This window comes from Scyliorhinus torazame, chromosome 9 (assembly GCF_047496885.1).
Source record: "Scyliorhinus torazame isolate Kashiwa2021f chromosome 9, sScyTor2.1, whole genome shotgun sequence".
In the NCBI taxonomy this organism is placed as follows: Eukaryota; Metazoa; Chordata; class Chondrichthyes; order Carcharhiniformes; family Scyliorhinidae; genus Scyliorhinus; species Scyliorhinus torazame.
The window spans coordinates 213110596-213129067 of record NC_092715.1 but is presented as its reverse complement, the minus strand read 5'-3'; the positions used below and the strand labels follow the sequence as shown (position 1 = coordinate 213129067).

Below are 18472 nucleotides of genomic sequence, written 5' to 3'. Positions count from 1 at the left end.
TGGGGCCGGTCACCTTCATTCATGTGTGCTGTGGGGGGGGGGGGGGGGGGTGGGGGGCTCATACTTCCCATGGTGATGGGTTGGGTTGGATCCACCTACATATCAGTGGGGTGGAGCGAGGGGAGAGCTTGGTATCAGGCCACCTGCTCAAAATGGTGGCCCAATAGTGGGATTCAGAATGGAATCCTGGGAGATTGGTGTGGCAAGGGAGAGGGAATCGTTACTGGGTACCACACCTAGTGTCAGCGCAGACAAGGAGCAATTTTACTCTGGCGGGAGTACTTCATCTCCCGAACAGAGAATTCTGCCCTCTGTTGATCTTTAAAAATGATGGGGCGGGAGATTTTCATCTCAGATCTGGAAGGTGCAACTCCATTTACGACAGATCCCATTTTTGCCAGTAGGGAGCAGGAGGCACTTCCCTCACTAAATTCCACTGCCTCCTTAAACTCACCTCCTTAACTGATCTTTTGCTTACCACTCTTCCTGTCTCTTTCTTTCGTTCAGTGTCTAATTTTCTCATTATGCCATAGTGAAGCATTTGAGATGAATTCCTATATATAAACTCTAGCTGTTCTTGTTCCTCCTCTGCCTTCTCTGCCCTCTTCAATTATCTAAACATAACCACCACCTGAGTCAGCACTCAATTTATTTGCACAATTCAGGGAACCTGTTTGGAAATATGAATGTGGAAGATTTTGCATTCTATTTGATTGAATGAGCAAAGTTACCACTGCCAGAGGTACAAGCACAGCACATGTATAAGATGCATGTGTCATCCCTTTGGCTAACCATTGGTGATTAACCAGCTGGCTATCAAATGTCCCCAAAATCTGCTGAGGAGGAAATGTGTTAGTGTGACTGGGCCAATAGGAATATTGCGTGGGATTCCCCACCCCCTCCCAAGCCGCGTATTTTGCAGTGGCAGAAGTGGCCTGCCATTGGGACCTTCTAGTCCCATCGCTGTCCCCTTCGTAGCTGGGGAACCTGTGGCCGGGAGAGAGAGCCGTGGGCAGGACCAGAAGATTCTGCTGGAGGGGCTGGCTGAAAGATTTTGCCCAATATCTTGAAAGAATTAAAGATTTTCATTTAGTTTGCATCTTTCATGAACACCAGGGGCGTCATTCTCCGACCCCCCGCCGGGTCGGAGAATGGCCGTTGGCCGCCGTGAATCCCGCCCCCGCCCCCGCCGAAGTCTCCGGTACCGGAGATTAGGCGGGGGCGGGAATCGGGCCGCGCCGGTTGGCAGGACCCCCCGCTGGATTCTCCGGCCCGAATGGGCCGAAGTACCGCCCAGAAATTGCCTTTCCCGCCGGCGTGAATCAAACCTGGTATTTACCGGCGGGACCAGGCGACGTGGGCGGGCTCCGGGGTCCTGGGGGGGGCGCGGGGCGATCTGACCCCGGGGGGTGCCCCCACGGTGGCCTGGCCCGCGATCGGGGCCCACCGATCCGCGGGCGGGCCTGTGCCGTGGGGGCACTCTTTCCCTTCCGCCTCCGCCACGGCCTCCACCACGGCGGAGGCGGAAGAGACTCTCCCCACTGCGCATGCGCGGGAAACTGACAGTGGCCGCTGACGCTCCCGTGCATGCGCCGCATTTCCGTGCCAACTGGCGGGGTAACAAACGCCATTTCCGCCAGCTGGCGGGGCGGAAATCCCTCCGGCGTCGGCCTAGCCCCTCAATGTTGGGGCTAGGCCGCCAAAGATGCACCTTTGGGCCGTTTTTGGCGCCAGTCGGCGGACATCGCGCCGTTGGGGGAGAATTTCGCCCCTGATGTCCAAAAGCAATTTACAGTCAATGAAGAACTTTTAAAGTGTAGTCATTGTTCTAATGTTGGAAAGATAACTTCCTCACAGAAAACGCTTACCGGCATCAATGTGATAATGATCAGATAATATCCTTTTTGTGAATTTGATTGGGAGATAAATATTGGCCAGAGCACCGGGAATAACCCTTCTGTTTTTCTTCCAAATAGTGCCATGAGTTATTTTTCACCCACCACAGAGAGTAGACAAGGGCCTTGGTCTCTTCAGAAAGACAGAGGGTTAAATCTTGTGTGGCGACATCGCCTGGAGCACCAGCTGGACCCATGTGCCACCTCTTTTTGGGAAGGCCAACTGCATCCTTTGCCTATCATGCAATTGGTAGGCCAATGACAGGCCTTTCTCTCTGATAAGAGACCCTGAGGAATGGAAGTGCAATCCCAGGCTGGCAGTTCTATTGAGCGGCAGTGCCACTGGAATCGTGGTGGCTGCTGCAAATATGACACCCACTTGTGCACTCGGATCAAGGATGGAGCCAGACCAGAGATGGTGAGAGGAGGTGTTGGAAGAGATTGGCAGCAAGGCAGGGGATGGTTCTCAGTGGAGAGGAAACTGCAAACAAACTCGCCGGTGTTTGCTTGTCGGGCTCCCTGCAGCTAAGTCTCCTGCCATTGGGTTAATAATGGGTCAGCTGACAGTGGGCTGAGAATGCCTTCCGTAAGCTACCACATCATGGATTTAATTGGGGCGATGGCAGCCCTCCCCTCTGTTCCCGCATGATGAAATAGCCTCCACCCATTAAACTCACCACAGGGGAGAGCACAAGATTACAGTCAGCATTTCTGTCAGGGCAGCACTCCCTCATTTCATTACTGGAGCACCCGCCTAGATTGCTGTGCTTAAACACCCTGGAGTGGGACTTGAACTCACATCCTACTGATTCAGAGGCTAACGTGCTATCAATTGAGCCTAGCTGACATACAAGCTTGGCATAACAGACACATTTCAGAGAAGAAAGGCTTATCTGAATGTCCCTTTTCTACACTACAAATCAGTAATATTGAGAAGTTACATTCAGTATTAGTCAAGGACTGTCACGTAGACAATTGGGTGCAGTCTTTTACTGTGTTATAGGAGGCTTGGTAACTCTCGGATACATATTCTGGGATACATATTTGAGGTAATTGGCAAAGGAGCATGTGAGGCGCGATTGGGACATGAGGGGTGGAGAGATGAAGATCATTTTAAAAATGAAATTAGTTACTCTGATCTGGAATGCACTGTGAAAGGGTGGTGAAATATAATTGGCTACATACTGAAAAGGAAAAACATTGCAGAGCAATTAAGAAAGAGCAGCAGAGAGGAACTAATTAGATCATTTTTTTCCGAAGAGCTGGCATAAGCATCATCGACCAAATGGCTTCCTCCTGCTCCCTATGTTTTTATGGACAAGTGATAGTTTATGCCCTACTCACTGAATAAAATGGAAAGTTGATGAGCTGAAGACTGAATGTAAAATTATTTTTCCAAAGGCTCCAGCTTCTATTACTGAAAGTTCTTTACAGGTGGTATTTTTGAAAGAAAACTCTTTAATACTTGCATATATATTCAGAGGAAAGGATTATTTCTTTGATTGAAACCTTCACATTCATCTAAAATGTTTCCCCAAATCTTCAAACTGCAGGAAATCATTTGCTTCAATGTCCGAGAGGAGCCTGTCATTTTGTTTCACCAAGATGATGATTTTATCCCTTACACCCCACGTCATCACAGTGACCTGCAGGAAAATCTCTACAGCCTGACTCCAGGAGGTCAGGTAGAAAAACTGGAATTAATCATTAAAAAAGAGGTAGGAGATTTTCTGAAGTTTTCTAAGTGGCACTTGATATCTGTTCGTTATGTTGATTAGTTCAATTATTTAAATGTTTAATTACATTACCATTTGTTTATCAGCAAAGTGAAGCATTTTCTGTCATTTGCATTTTGTTGATCTAGTGGGACACGATCTCTAATTGTGGATTTGGTCCATATTGTGATAGTCACTGTACCACTTTTGAAATCTGAAACCTTATTTGGTGTTAACTTGTGGTCTGTGGCTACTGCTGGCAAGATTGACATTTATCATTCATCCTTGGTTGCTTTGAGAAGGTGGTATTGAACCACCTCCTTGAATCAACACAGCCATTTTTTGTAGCAATTTGATACAACTGTGTGGCTTTCGGGGCCACTTCAGAGGGCAATTAAGAGCCAACCCGATCAACTGGAGCCATATATAGGCCAGACCTTGTAAGGTGAACAGGCTTCCTTCCCTAATGGACATTGGTAGGAACAGGAGTGGGCCATTCAGCCCCTTGAGCCTTTCCCGCTGACCTGTCATCCAACTCTATATACCTGCCTTTGCCCCATATCTCTTTATCATTTTGGTTAGCAAAAGCCTAACTCCTCTGATTTAAAACTTGATTTAATTTCAATTGCTGTTTATAATGTTCGATTCCCCAAATTTTCACCAATCTACGTGTGAAGAACTGAGTCCGAATTCCAGTCCTGAAAAGCATGGCTCTAATTTTTGCATTAATGCTGGGATTCTCCATTCCTCGGCTGCTGCAATCGGGAATCCTGATCAGGTGGAGAATGGAGCGTCCCCCGAAAAATGGGTTGGCCCCAATGTCCTGACCCCCCGCCGCCAACCCTAGCGTGCTACCCGCCTCGCGCCGGCGGAATTTGCATCCATTTCAATTTATTAATGAGCTAGAAACCCGATTCACCACCCCGTCCTCCACCCCTCATTAGAGACTCTCACCAGTCACTTCTGCCTGAAAGCTGAAGAGCAGTCCAGGCAGTAGAGTGAAAAATAATTCCATTTTCACTTACCCATCCCTAACATCTGCTGCCTCAGACAAAAGATGGGAACCTTATGACTATTATTGTTGATGAGGCAAAAATTGAATAATAATCTTTATTGTCACAAGTAGCTTACATTAACACAGCAATGAAGTTACTGTGAAAAGCCCCAAGTCGCCACATTCCGGCACCTGTTCGGGTACACAAAGGGAGAATTCAGAATGTTCACCTTACCTAACAGCACGTCTTTCGGGACTTGTGAGAGGAAACCGGGGCATCCAGAGGGAACCCAAGCAGACACAGGGAGAACGTGCAGACTCCGCACAGGCAGTGACCCAAGACGGGAATCAAACCACGGACCCTGGCGCTGTGAAGCAACAGTGCTACCCACTGTGCTAATATGCCGCCCATTTGGGTGATGATCCAGAGTCAGGTAAATGCAGAGAAGCTCAGGGAGTTAAAAGTAGTGGTTCCCCCAGCCAAAGTGCTGAGTTTACAACACAGCACTCGAGGCAGAGGCCAGGTTTTGGACGGAGGAGGATCCAGTCACAGGTAGATTTGATGAAGTCATGAAGGAAATATATTATAATTCTCGGTCTTGCAGAGGAAACTTTGGTCTAAATCCAGAGAAAATCCATACAAGGCAAAGTAATCCTTCCTTTTCTGATATTTTAGCTGATGGATTTTGCAGCATTGAGCAACAAAACTTACTTTGTATACGATGGTACTGAACAATTTGTCGCAGAGGCTCTCCCAAGGACAATTGAGAATGAAGATGATGTTCGTGTCTCAGAAGAGATCTATAGAGGCCACACCTTTCTGATGCCTTCCTTCAGGTAGTTTTATTAGTTTGTATTTTGGATACAGTGGTTGAGATTTACCTCCAACATGGTGCTTCACCATGTGCAGTCTTTGGATTGTTTAACCACACTGAGGGCGTGATTCTCTGACCCCGGGCCAGGTTGGAGAATCGTCGGGGTGGGGGCGGGGGCGCGATTCACGTGACTCCACCCCAACGCTGGTCCGCCGATTCTCCGGTGGGATGGGTCGAGTGGCTGCCGAGATAGGCCGAGTCCCGCCAGCACCGTTCACATGTGGTCCTACCCGGCGGGGCCTCAGCATCCATCCTGCGGGGTGGGGGGGGGGGGGGGGCTGGTGGGGGTGGGGGGGGGTCCGACCCCAGGGGGGGCCTCCACCGTGGCCTGGCCCGCGATCGGGGCCTACCAATCGGCAGGCCGGCTTATCCTGTTGGGGGTCTCTTTTACTCCATGCCGGGCCCCTGTAGCTCTACGCCATATTGCGTCGGGGCTGGCGTGAGAAGGAAACTAGCACGCATGTGCAAATTCACGCCGGCTGCAGCACGCATGCGCAGACCCGCAGTGCCGGTTTGACACCGGTATCGGCAGCAGGAGCTGCGTGAGTCGCCCCAGTGCCTTGCTGCCCCCCTATAGGGTGCAGGATCGCTGATGGCATTTACAACAGCGTCAACACTTAGCCTCAGGATCAGAGAATCCCGCCCCTTGCTTCTCAGGATCAGAGAATCCCGCCCCTTGCTTCTCCAATGATTCTAATCTGTCATACAGTTCAGTAGTGCTGTCCTCTGTTGGTTTCATTTCTATCTACCCAATCATGGCCAGAGAAGCAGTGTTCTCTTCCTGCTCCCGCACCCTTACTCTGCAGTCCCCCAAGATTCTATCCCGGGCCTCTCCTTCATGCTGACTCTGTAACATCATCTGCAAACACAATATTGGGTGCCATGAATATGACATCCCTCTTTACCGCACTACCACCTATTTCAACTTTCCATGGTCTCTGATTTGTCATGCTGCTTGTTTGATGTCCAATCCTGAATGAAGAGAAATTTCATAGAATTACATCAAATGTACAGTTTAGAGACAGATCATTTGGCCCAAGCAGGTACATACTGGAGCGGGCAGCCGAATAGTGTGATCCCGTGGCTGGCACCCCCCCGCCACACACACACATACTGCAAATTGGCCCCGAACACCCCCCCCCCCCCCCCTCCCCCAAACCACATGGCAGCCTCCCACCCCTGGATTGCCTGGGTGAAAACCCCCCTCCCAGGGTCATTATAACCAATTTGAATTTATTTCCATGCTACCGCTGGTGTGCGGCGTGGCACTCGTTCACGCCCCCAGCGGGGGGTCAGAGCATGGCGTTGATTTTGCTCCAATGCCCAGTTCTCCATCTGATCGTGGAATGCATTCTGGGCATCTCGGGAATGGAGGATCCCAACCTCAACCTCTTCTCTGGGTAAAGATATTTGTCCTGAATTTCCTGTTTCTTTTTTTGTCACGATCTAACATTTATGGCCACCAGTTTTGCTCTTCCTCACTTGTAAAATCACTCTGGGTGGTACTCTCCAGTCCCTCAGCTGTGTATTCCTTGGAGGCATACTGTTCGTTAGTCTCTCTCTCTCGATCACGGGGAATTCATCATTGATGGCCCCATGGGACTTGTGGAGTATGAGTACGAGCTTCCCAGGGAATGCGTGGAGGCCAATTACCTGGGGCTCATTATGAGCTAACATGAATGCAGGCCAAACGCAGGGCCTGGTGTTGTTAGTCCTCCCAGCAAGGATTGTACTGGGCCAGGACAGAGCCCTGTTCGTGGTTATATGCTGAACTCCGTGCAGCAGGTCTACATGGTGCCATGGTCTTGTGCTGCTGGGAGTTAGGTCAGAGGGAGTGCTTATGAGCAGCTCCCCCCTGTTAATAGGGAGCTGCCGGCTGTAGTTCCGCCGATTCAGCTGGTGGAATCATAGAATCATAGAATTTACAGTGCAGAAGGAGGCCATTTGGCCCATCGAGTCTGCACTGGCTCTTGGAGAGAGCACCCTACCCAAGGTCAACACCTCCACCCTATCCCCATAACCCATAACCCAGTAACCCCACCCAACACTAAGGGCAATTTTGGACACTAAGGGCAATTTATCATGGCCAATCCACCTAACCTGCACATCTTTGGGCTGTGGGAGGAAACCGGAGCACCCGGAGGAAACCCACGCACACACGGGGAGGATGTGCAGACTCCGCACAGACAGTGACCCAAGCCGGAATCGAACCTGGGACCCTGGAGCTGTGAAGCAATTGTGCTATCCACAATGCTACCGTGCTGCCCCTAACAGCTAGTTCTGCCGTGAAGTTCATTGGGAATCATTTTCGGCACTAAGTGCCGTTAGATATGGGTTGCCGCCTCGCCAACGTTGCAGTTGGGATGCATCTGGGAAGTCGTACCCAACCTGACACTGAGAACTTTTCCCGTTAAATCATGCCCTTAGTTTCTAAGTAGTATTGACACAGATTATTGTTCTTCCCAAAATAATAATAAAATTAATCACTTATTGTCACAAGTAGGCTTCAATAAAGTTACTGTGAAAAGCCCCTAGTCGCCACATTCCGGTGCCTGTTCGGGGAGGCTGGTACAGGAATTGAACCCACGCTGCTGGCATTCTGCTGGCATTACAAGCCAGCTGTTTAGCCCACTGTGCTAAATGTAACAGTTCACACTTTTCTATATTGAAATTCATTAAACCCCAAGTATATGCACATTCTGTAGTTCAGAAAGTCATAGTGTCATAGAGTCATACGGTATTGTATGACTTTGGGCCTTTGGTCCATCGAGTCTGCACGTACAAAACTACACTAAATCCACATAAATTCCACTTTCCAGCACTTGGCCCATAGCCTTGAATATTATGGGTACTCCTCCATGTACCTTTTAAAGGTTGTGAGGTTTCCTGCCTCTGCTACCCTCCATGGCAGTGCATTCAAGACCCTCACCACCCTCTGGGTGTTAAGAGTTTTCCTCAAATCCTCTCTAAATCTCCTGCCCCTCACCTTCAAAGTATGCCCCCTTGTTATTGACCCTTCAACTAAGGCGAGCAGCTGCTTCCTATCCATCCTGTCCATGCGCCTCATAATCTTATACATCTCCATCAGGCCCCTCCCCGAGCCGTCTCTGCTCCAAAGAAAACAACCCGAGTCTATCCAGCCTTTCTTCATGGCTCAAATGCTATATTAATGTTTTTTTTAAAACCTGCTACAGTCCTTCTCAGTATTTGCTAATCCCCCTGATTTGGTGCCATCGACAACTTTAGAAATCATCTTTTTGATTCCAAAGTGAATATAAATTGTGAACAGCAGTGGTTCCAGCACTGACCCTTGTGGGGTCCTATTTTACACCTTCCGTCACACAGAATAGCTATCCTTTGCCCCTACTCTCGGTTTTTTTCATGTAAAAGCTAGCTATCCATTCTGTTGCTTGTTCCCTAACTCCACATGCTCTGACCTTATTCATTGGTCTCTTATATCGTACCTTATCATATTTATTCTGTTGGAAATCTAGTTAAACTATATCTACTATATTACCCTTGTCTACACTCTCTGGAACCTCTCAAAAGAATTCAATGGGGTTGGTCAAGCAAGGCTTTCCCTTTTGCAATCTGTGCTGATTATTCATTATTCTGGTTTGGTTTCCAGATGTTGTTAAATGTTCTCAATTAGGGGCTTCATTATTATTCATCCACTTTGTTAAGCTGACTGATTTTAATTCTCTGGTTAGCTCTTTCAAATATGGTTGCCACTGCATCTTTTTCCAATGAATTATTCAATATGTGTAAAGGTGACTCTATTATGTCTTCTGTAAATTCTTTTAAAATGTGCGGATGTGATCCATATGGCCTGGGGGGTTACCTTCCAGTTTGGCTAGTTCATTTGCTGTTCCTCTTCATCTTAGTTTGAATATGGTGATATAATTTCTGCTCTCCCAATGTTGCTTTCATCTGACCTGTCTCTCTGCTAAATATTGAAGCAAAGTGATTATTTAAGATTTTTGCCCTTTCACTATCGCTGCATGTGATTTTATCGTGTCCCTTCATGGCTCTATTCCCATCCTGACTTTCTTTTTATTTACATGCATGGAGAATGTTTTACTATTTTGTTTTATGTTCCTTGATAAATGGTTCAGTTGAGAGTATGCTCGCCTCCAAGTCACAAAACATTGGGCTCAAACTCCACTCCATGACTTGAGCATTTTAATGCAGCCTGCTGAACCCCTGTCAGGAGGTTTTGTATTGTGTAAGGTGGATGAGGTGTTCAACCAAGGCCTTACCTGGTCTAGTGGTTCAGGTTAACAGCAGAAATCCCAGAGCACTTGGAAGTACAGTAAGGTGTTCCCTTGATAGCCCAACCTACATCCCTCCTTTAACTAGCATCATTAAAAACGGACTGATTGATCCTTGCTGTATTGGGGACCTTGCTGTATACAATGACAGCCATTTTTCTGACAGAACAGTCAGAATAATGCAATGTTAAATGTTTTAAACATGATTAAATGCAGCTTTATTCAGGCACATAAATAAAACACATCATTAACCAAAGTGTAGCTAACTAGATTAATAACCTGTTCTGCATATTGTTTCTCAGATACAATCGGTTACCTTTGCCTGTTGATGCTGCACTGGAAGAAGCAGACTTTGATGCCTTTGTGAGTGTAATCAGGGTAAGTCAGCATTTAATGAGGATAATGAGAAATGTGAACAAATAAATTATGGTTTCATTAATTTTCATTGGGACGGATGCCAGACATGAAGAGATTAAAGGTCTCCAGGTGTCTCGGGCACAAAGAAATTACAACCCCACCAGATGTTGCATGCTGAACGATTAAACCTCACCAGATGTTCCAGGCTCAGAGATTACAATCTTGCCAGATGTTCCAGGCTGGAAGAGGGTGAACCCTGCCAGATATTCAGGCACTTTGAATTGATCACCTGCCACAGATCCACACTCTGTTAGGCAAAACAAAATCCAGGCAGGAGAGGTGCTAAAACCTTCAACCAAATACACTGTTGCAATCTAAGCGATTTGTTTTTTTTTAATTTACAGCACAGAAGGAGGTCATTCGGCCCATCGTGTTTGCACTGGATCCCAAAAGAGCAACCTAGCCAGTCCCATTCCCCAGCCCTGTCCCTGCAGCCCTCTAAATTCATCACTTTCAAATATATATCTAACTGTTTTGAAATCGCCGATGGAATTTCCCAGGCAGCGCATTCCAAACCCCAACAACTCTCTGATTTAAGAGGTTTCGCCTCATCTCACCCCTTGCTGACCATCTTGAAATTGTGACTCCTAGTCACTGACTTACCAACTAGTGGAGACAGAATATCCTTCTTTACCTTGCCAAAATTGTTCATAATTTTGAATACCTCAATAACGTCGCCTCTTAACCTTAACTGAATTTGTACACTAGAAAAAAAATGATTTTATTCTCGCAAAGGCTGGAGATGTGGAAGAGCTTTGGAGTGTGCCTTACAGGGGTGGTCTTGTGCATTGTGACTTACCATCCCATTTTCAATATAACCTCAATGGTCACCATTTTAATTTCTCACTACAGTATGGTGTCTGAGGAGTGCATCTCACCTGCTTATAAAAAACAGAGTACATTACACCAATGCTTTCCTGACTGCTCTTTAACATGTGCCCTGTGGGTTAAATTGTCTGCTGCTCCAGGCAATCATTGGATTTAACTTACTCGAAGTAATATAAAGAAACACTCTGCATGGGTCTGGAGTGCACCATCAGACCCCAAATTATTACTTTAATTTAATTTTAAGTTTCGGTTGTAATGCTTGCTTTTAGTTATGGTGACCCTTTAAGAGGCTGCCAATTTGTTAATGAGTTAATTTGTTTTATTGGTATATTCAAAAGTGTATAAAGAGACACTGTTCTTTAGGACTTTGCCCATCAGGGCTTTGGCATTGAGGGTGTTGCACAAAGCATTCACGTGCAGTTGGAGATTTAGTCAGTACACCGACTCTCAGGCCACCTGCAATTTCTGCGGAGTCTGTGTTCCATGTTTATATAGGTTGTCCGAGGTTGCAGCCCCTATTCCTCTATTTGAAGAGACAACTCCTCAGGTTTTGTCTTAACTTCAGCCCGATGCTCCCGATCCTTGGCTATCCAGTGCAGAGGGGTCACGGTGGGTGATCCATTTGTTAATCCTCCTGAGCCTGGCCAAGGTGGTCATAACCCAGATCCAGATCGTGGGCAATTGAGGGGATCATTCAGCCCGACTGCCTGTCCCTCTTCCAGGCACGTGTGCCTGGGTATCCTTGGGAAGTGTGCATGAGATGTCTCCCTATTACAGGAGTCCCTGGGGGAGTCTCCCAATTACAGGGGTCACTGTGGGGGGGGGGGGGGTGCTCTCCCTATTACAGGGTCCCTGGGGGATTCTCCCAATTACAGGGGTCACTGGTGGGGGGGGGGGGTGCTCTCCCTATTACAGGGTCCCTGGGGGATGTCTCCTTGTGATGTTCCTTGTGAAGCCCTTCAAGATGACTTAAAGTTGTAGTGCTGACAAAGAACATCAGGCTATGTATTTGAAACAAAGCTGGTTTATTTACACTACTTTAAATGATTCACATACCTTACGAAGTAACAGCTAAGAAAAGAACTGTATTAAATCTATGCCACAAAAATCTATAATATCTCTGTAATACAACTAACACCCTACCACAATCTTTCTCTGAACCACTCTTAACACCTTCTGTCAACCTTCTCCCAGAATTCTAGGTGGCACAGTCTATTTATATGTTTATATGACTACTCTGTGGTGCCATCTAGCGTTGAGATACATGAACATCTTCTTGTTAACTCTTTGCACTCCCTACATTATACATACCATTAAACAGAGGTCCATGGGGCGGGGGGGTTCGCTCTCACTAGCGAGTACCTGTTAGGGGGAGGGGGTGGGTCAGGTCACCCCTCCTGTACTTGGGGGAGGGGGGGCATGCAGGCAATCTGGTGCTAGGGGGGCTGCTTTGTGGTGCAGAGGGAGGGCTGCTTTGCGGTGCGGTGGGGGGGTTGGCTAGTCGCGGGTCTTGATAGCAGGATTCCCCCCGGAATCCCTCATATTCCTCGCCAAACATAAATTTGCAGGGCAAGCGATACAGAATTGCATCCCGCTTTGCGCTCCCAGGGGATCGTAAAGCAGGTGCAATTCTCCTCCGGTGGGAGAACATAGGGCGGGATTCTCTGTTCTGGGATGCTTGGAAAACGTTCCGATAGTACTGAGAATCTGGCATCAGGGGAAAATTGGGTCGATGGCCATTCTGATTCTCCGCTGGCGGGTGAATGAAGTCCAGTGCCAGCGGGGAGATGTAAATAAATAAATAAAGACGGCAAATGCATGTGGGATACAGGGTAACTTGATAAGGTGGATTGAAAATTGGCTTAGCTGTAGAAGACAGAGGGGAATGATAGATGCCTGCTTTAGTGACTGGAAGCCAGTGTCCAGGGGTGTACCACAGGGATCTGTGCTGGCTCCCCTTTTGTTTGTCATTTATATAAATGACATAGGTGACTAGTGGGGGATAGGATCAGTGAGTTTGCGGATGACACAAAGATAGGTCGGGTGGTTAATAGAGAGGTCGAGCATCTTGGGTTACAGGCAGACAGAGAGGGGATGGTCAAATGGGCAGAAAAGTGGAACACAATCTGTTCCAATGAGAAACGGTGCTGGATTCGCCGGGTCCGTCATTGACACTCGGGAGGCTGACAAGCTTCAGCCGCATACACACATTTCACTCTCCACACACACCATCCCAGCCAACAAGTTGGCACTAGTTCTGCTGAAGCTCGCCAATCCCGCTAATGGGTCGGCTGGGGCCAGAGGGCACCGAGGGGGGTGCCTGGAGGGACGTCTATAGGACCCGTGGCCCTAAGTTCGCAGCGGGCTGTCAGCGGTGTGCGCAGCTGCATGGCTGCCTTGGGTTGTGGGGGTGAGACTAACACAGACATGGGAGATCTGTGTAAATTCTACATGGACAGTGACTCGGGGCCGGGATCGAACCCGGGTCCTCGATACCTTGGGGCAGCGGTGCTAATCACTGCGCCACCGTGCAGTGATCACTTAACAATGATTGCCAGTTCCCAATTAGCAATAGCCTTCAGCTGCGTGGCCAGAGATCTCTGCAGTCAGTGGGAGTAATGGGTGGTCGGTGGGACAGACAGGCGGTGACTGGGGTAGATTATCCTCCGATTATCTCCGAATCTTCCCGCAGGTTCCCGACCTCCTCCGATTATCTTCGAAGCTTTCCGTCGTCACCTGGGCCTCCGAAGGTCGTCCTCAGTACTCCCCCCTTCTGCCTGACTACGCCAATTAAAGGAAACTTTAAATTATAGGATCTTAACCTGTCGAACTACGCCAAGTTTGGGGGAAACTTAGTTGATGAATCAAGTCCTGGCGCAATACGACAAGTTGTAAGATTTGTACTATTTGTAGACTGTGTTAAGTTGTTCGATTCCTTGTATTATTCGACTGTGTAAAGTTGAAGGAATTTATATCATCTCTGCTATTCGGTTATCAGTAGCACTTTGCGAATACTGGAACTCAGCAGAAATTTGCAGTATAAACTCCTCAGGTGCCAAAAAGAATTGTTTTATTTGTAGTCGCTTGATTACAATTTGAAAGTCATTTAAAAGGCAATTCGTAGACAATTCGAAGCTTTCAGAGAATTACAGACATTATCTTTCTTTGCTTAGGCAGACAGCTCGAAAGTAACTTTTTAAAGGTCAAAGTCTGGCAATGAAACATGAAGAGAGAGAGAAAGCTAATCTTCAGCTAAACTCAAACTCAAAGTCAAAAGTGGACTAACATCACTGACACAGACTGTTAAACTGACAACCCCCAAAAGACATAAACTAAAATGGAGACTAGAATCAAAGGCAAAAAACACTAAACTAACAGAAAGACAACACAGCACAACACCCCCCCAAAGACAATACACCACAGACAACACACTAAAAACTAAACCTAACCTAAAACAAAACTTACAAAGACAATACTCACAAAGACAACAAAACCCAACCTAACCTAAAATGGCCGGGAGAAACTTTTTAGTTATACACTTTCATATCTGTTTTAAGTCGTCTAATTACACCCCAATATAATCCTAATTGGTTTGGGTTAGACTCAAACACATTTGATTTGATGGCAAGCCGTCCATCTTCAATGTGCAACATCAGCTTTTTTGGCCCAGCTGTTATCTGCATTGTGAACAATGTTGCTGTGTATTCAGTCCCTGTACTTGACAATTAGCACAAGCAGTGTCAAATTATCTTGCTGTTTTAATGTCACACTGTCTTTGAAAATATGCATTTTCCAGAACAACGGACTTCAGTAAAAGTGAATTATGCTGTATAAATGGGTATTAAAAACTGGGGCTCAACATTTATGCTTAAACAGCTATCTTTTACCTATACGAGTTGTATTTGAAATACTTGGCTTCTACAGGAACGCACACTCTAACGGGTGGCATGGCAGACCCGCGGGTGCTGAGACGCGCATCTCTCCCCCCCCCAGTTCTGTCTGCCCCCACCATCGATGTGGGCAACCTCGACCGAGACTACCCCCCCCGGGGGCTCCCCCATCCCCCACTTTGAGCACCGGGCAGCAACCCCACTGCCCCCGGGCTCATTGCCAGGGAACGAAGATGGCTACTCACCTTCTCCAATCACCAAAGCAGCCCTTCCACCAGCTTCACGTTTTTAAAATGGTGTACTAATCGGTGCCCACATGACCACTTGCGGTTAGACCACAGGAGGCCTTTCGATCGGGGTTCACTTCCCTTAATTGTCTGGAAATTGGCCTGAAGAGATGATTATTGTTTCTCACCATGCTACGGCAAGTTCCTGATTTTGCCAACGGGAACGGGCTGATTAGTTTGGCAACCAATTGGCGCCCGGTGGGATTGTTGTTTTTGGCCTCTCCAGTGATCTAACGGCCTTGTTGCGATATCGCTTAAGCCCGACATAAACATTAAATCCCGCTCTGAGAATTATTTTCATCACTGGGGAGCTGCACTCGCTAGCCAGACCTGCTCCTCAGAGGTGGGGGTGCCATTTTGAGCTTGAGGGTCCCCCACAACCCCCACCATAGGCATTGTTACACACCACCACATATAGGCATTACTCCATACCTCTCATGTGAGGCTACCCATCATGGGGTCCCTGAGGGCCCCACTCTTCGGGCCTCATCATACCCCCTTACAGGCCCCCCCTTCCAGGACTCCCAACCTTCATCCCTGACCCACCAGAGACCCCCTTCGTACCTGTCCTGCACCACCCACCTTTCATACCCCTCCACCCCGCTAAGGCCATGACCCTTGGCAGTGCCATCCAGGAACAGTGCTCCTGCTGGCTTTGCAGTGCCACCCTGCAATCTTGGCAGTACCAGTGCCAAGGTGCCCACGTTCCAGAGGGAGGGCAAGGGAGCCACGTTGCCCTATGCCTGACCACCCAGGGGCGTCTAGTGGCCTAGGAGACCCCTGGCTGCCGCTCCACCTGGCCACACATTTGTGTGGACCAGTACTGAACGGCATCCGGCTGGGGCCTCCCTGGGAAGACTGGTAGATCCCGGCAGGCCGGTAGATCCTGGGTGAGCTCGCTGAAGTGGGTTTAAAATTTATTGCAGTGAGCGCGGCTTGGTCACACCCATTATGGGCAGGATCCTGATCCCGACACCTTGCGAGATCTGGGTAGATCTCACGAGGCGTACTGGCTGCCAGGAAGCCTGCGGGAGGCCTCTCCTGACATCTGGTAGATCGTGCCCAATATCTCCTGAATTTCTTTTCTGTTGATGTGATTTCCTCCTTGTTTATGGGAACAGATTTTATAGTGGCTTTTAAAGAGAATTGGATATGTACTTGGAAAGGGTTAAAATTGCAACACCATGGGAAAGAACAAGGGAGTCGGACTAAATGTCCCACTTTGAGCTTTCAAAGTGTCAAGTGCCATGATGGGCCAAATGTCCTCCTGTGAGGTTCTATGTTAATCATTTATTTTAAATGTGTTCCAAATGATGCTGAAATACAAAAAATCATAATAGCATGTTGATCTTTTCCTACATCTGGTGTCCTTTATGACATATGACAATAGTTCAAATGAGAACTAGAAACCAAGTTGATCTCAGGTAGCCCTGGAACTTAGATCACTCATTTAGGAAGCCAGTTTTCACATTGGGCTGAATTTTTCCAAATGCCAGATTTTTCTGGCACTGACACTGAAAGTGGATCCCAAGACCATGTTGCGGTGCCCTCGAAGGTCAGGTACAGTTACTCAATTAACGTGCTGAGATCATAATGAGAGAACCCAGCAATCAGATGGGGAAACTTTCCAGTGGCAGGGTCTCGGCCATGGGGCAATCATTGCTGCTGGGGGCTCCTCTGCAGGCTATAGCAGAGCCATAAAGGAAGGCCATTTGCCTGGGAACCCACTGGGAGGCTGCCAGGGTTTACCGTGCAGTCTCCCCACGTGGTGAGGGCCTGGCCTGAGGTTGGTCAAATGCCAGTCGAGTGCGAAGTGGCCAATTTATTGGTTTAATTGACCACTCACCATGGCGTCCAGTTCGCCTCCCACTGCCTTCCACCACCATTTTGTGAAGTCTCTCGCCTTCCAGTCCATCCCCAGAGGATTGGTAACACTCAGTCCATTGTTTCTCATTGGAGTATCAAGTGGATTCATCATTTTGATAATGGTGTCTGCCTTTTCAGAATTATTTGATGTTTTGATTTTCCAGGAATGCCCAAGCATCATCTTCAAGGACAGTTGCAAAGCACCTCCTGCCCTACTCTTTAACTGTCAAACAGGAGTGGGACGTGCCAATCTCGGAATGATAATTGGTGCGCTGATGATAGCTCACAGAACAGAATTTCCTCAGATAGAAAGGTAAGGCATTTGAGAAGGGCTGACATTGTATAAAATAGTGATCGAAACACGTATTGTAACATATGTTCTTTAATCGAAGAGTACACAGTATCATTCACGTTTTCGACCCTTAGTAACATGAGTAAATAAAATGGGAATAAATGCAGAGATTTGATCACATTCTTTGCATTACTGGAGAAGTCCTTCCAATATCTTCAAAAAAGGCACTTGCAAGTACAGCACAGATATATTCCACAGTTACTAAATCTTTGACAGAATTTGAATGACTCTTCAATTTGCAGCTTTGAACCTAAAAACCCAATTGCAACACTCTTTTTGGCAATTTTTGTACAATCGTTCCGAAGCACAGTGCAATTTGGATGTTTTACTAAGTAACCTCACTTGTGTACTGTTTATCATTCATCTCTTTTGCTGAAATCCAATAATTCTGATAAACTGGCTGGAAGGTAAGAATGTGTCTGTTTTTTTAATCTGTCACAAATTTCTGTCCCACCTCAGCGTACATTTCCCCCCCCCCTCTATTTCTGCCCCCCCCTCCAAACTCTCACCCTCTCTGCAAACCTCGAAAAGGGATTGTACCCCTTCTCACTTTAGCTTGCTCACCTGCTCCAGGGCTGGTTAAACTGGTCAGTTACTTGCCATTTGCAGCATTCCTTCAGTGCCATAGCCAGGTGGAGATATCAAGGCTGAAATTCTGATGATGTCCCTGGTTAAACTGGAGCAGATCACCCCACGGATGGGCTGGAAAATGGAATGCCGGCTTGATTTTAACTCTGGGCGGGTGGTTGGTGAGGTGACTTGGAAACTGTCATATCCTGCACGAGATTTACATCGTTGGACCAATCAGCCTTCACATGAGTCTCCCCCACTGAGGGACATGGACACTATGTATAAAAGCTAGCACCGAGTGGGAGTCCAACAGGGAAATCCCGACTGGGACCCATGTACAGCGTGTAAACAGTTTCTTGTACAATAAACATTTTATTTTAGCCTTTTGGGTGGACTCCTCTGTGGACACAGTAGACACTCTGTTGTATCAGTTATTTTAACTTCTGGCCTTCAATATCCTACTGCTATTCCATGAATGGAAAGTTGTTGCCCGCATCGGGATACCAGGAGGC

At 47.5% G+C, this 18472-nt stretch overlaps 1 protein-coding gene across 1 annotated transcript in view; it reads left to right on the top strand.

Moving 5' to 3' along the window:
- Nucleotides 1-3306: 3306 nt before the first annotated feature.
- The window catches only part of LOC140430140 (paladin-like), a 157878-nt gene continuing 142712 nt past the window's right edge, over nucleotides 3307-18472 (top strand). The window contains exons 1-4 of the mRNA XM_072517649.1: nucleotides 3307-3613; nucleotides 5281-5441; nucleotides 10053-10128; nucleotides 17203-17351. Of these exons, the coding sequence (XP_072373750.1) occupies nucleotides 3422-3613; nucleotides 5281-5441; nucleotides 10053-10128; nucleotides 17203-17351 (578 nt within the window). The 5' untranslated portion in view covers nucleotides 3307-3421. The remainder of the gene's footprint in view (nucleotides 3614-5280; nucleotides 5442-10052; nucleotides 10129-17202; nucleotides 17352-18472) is intronic.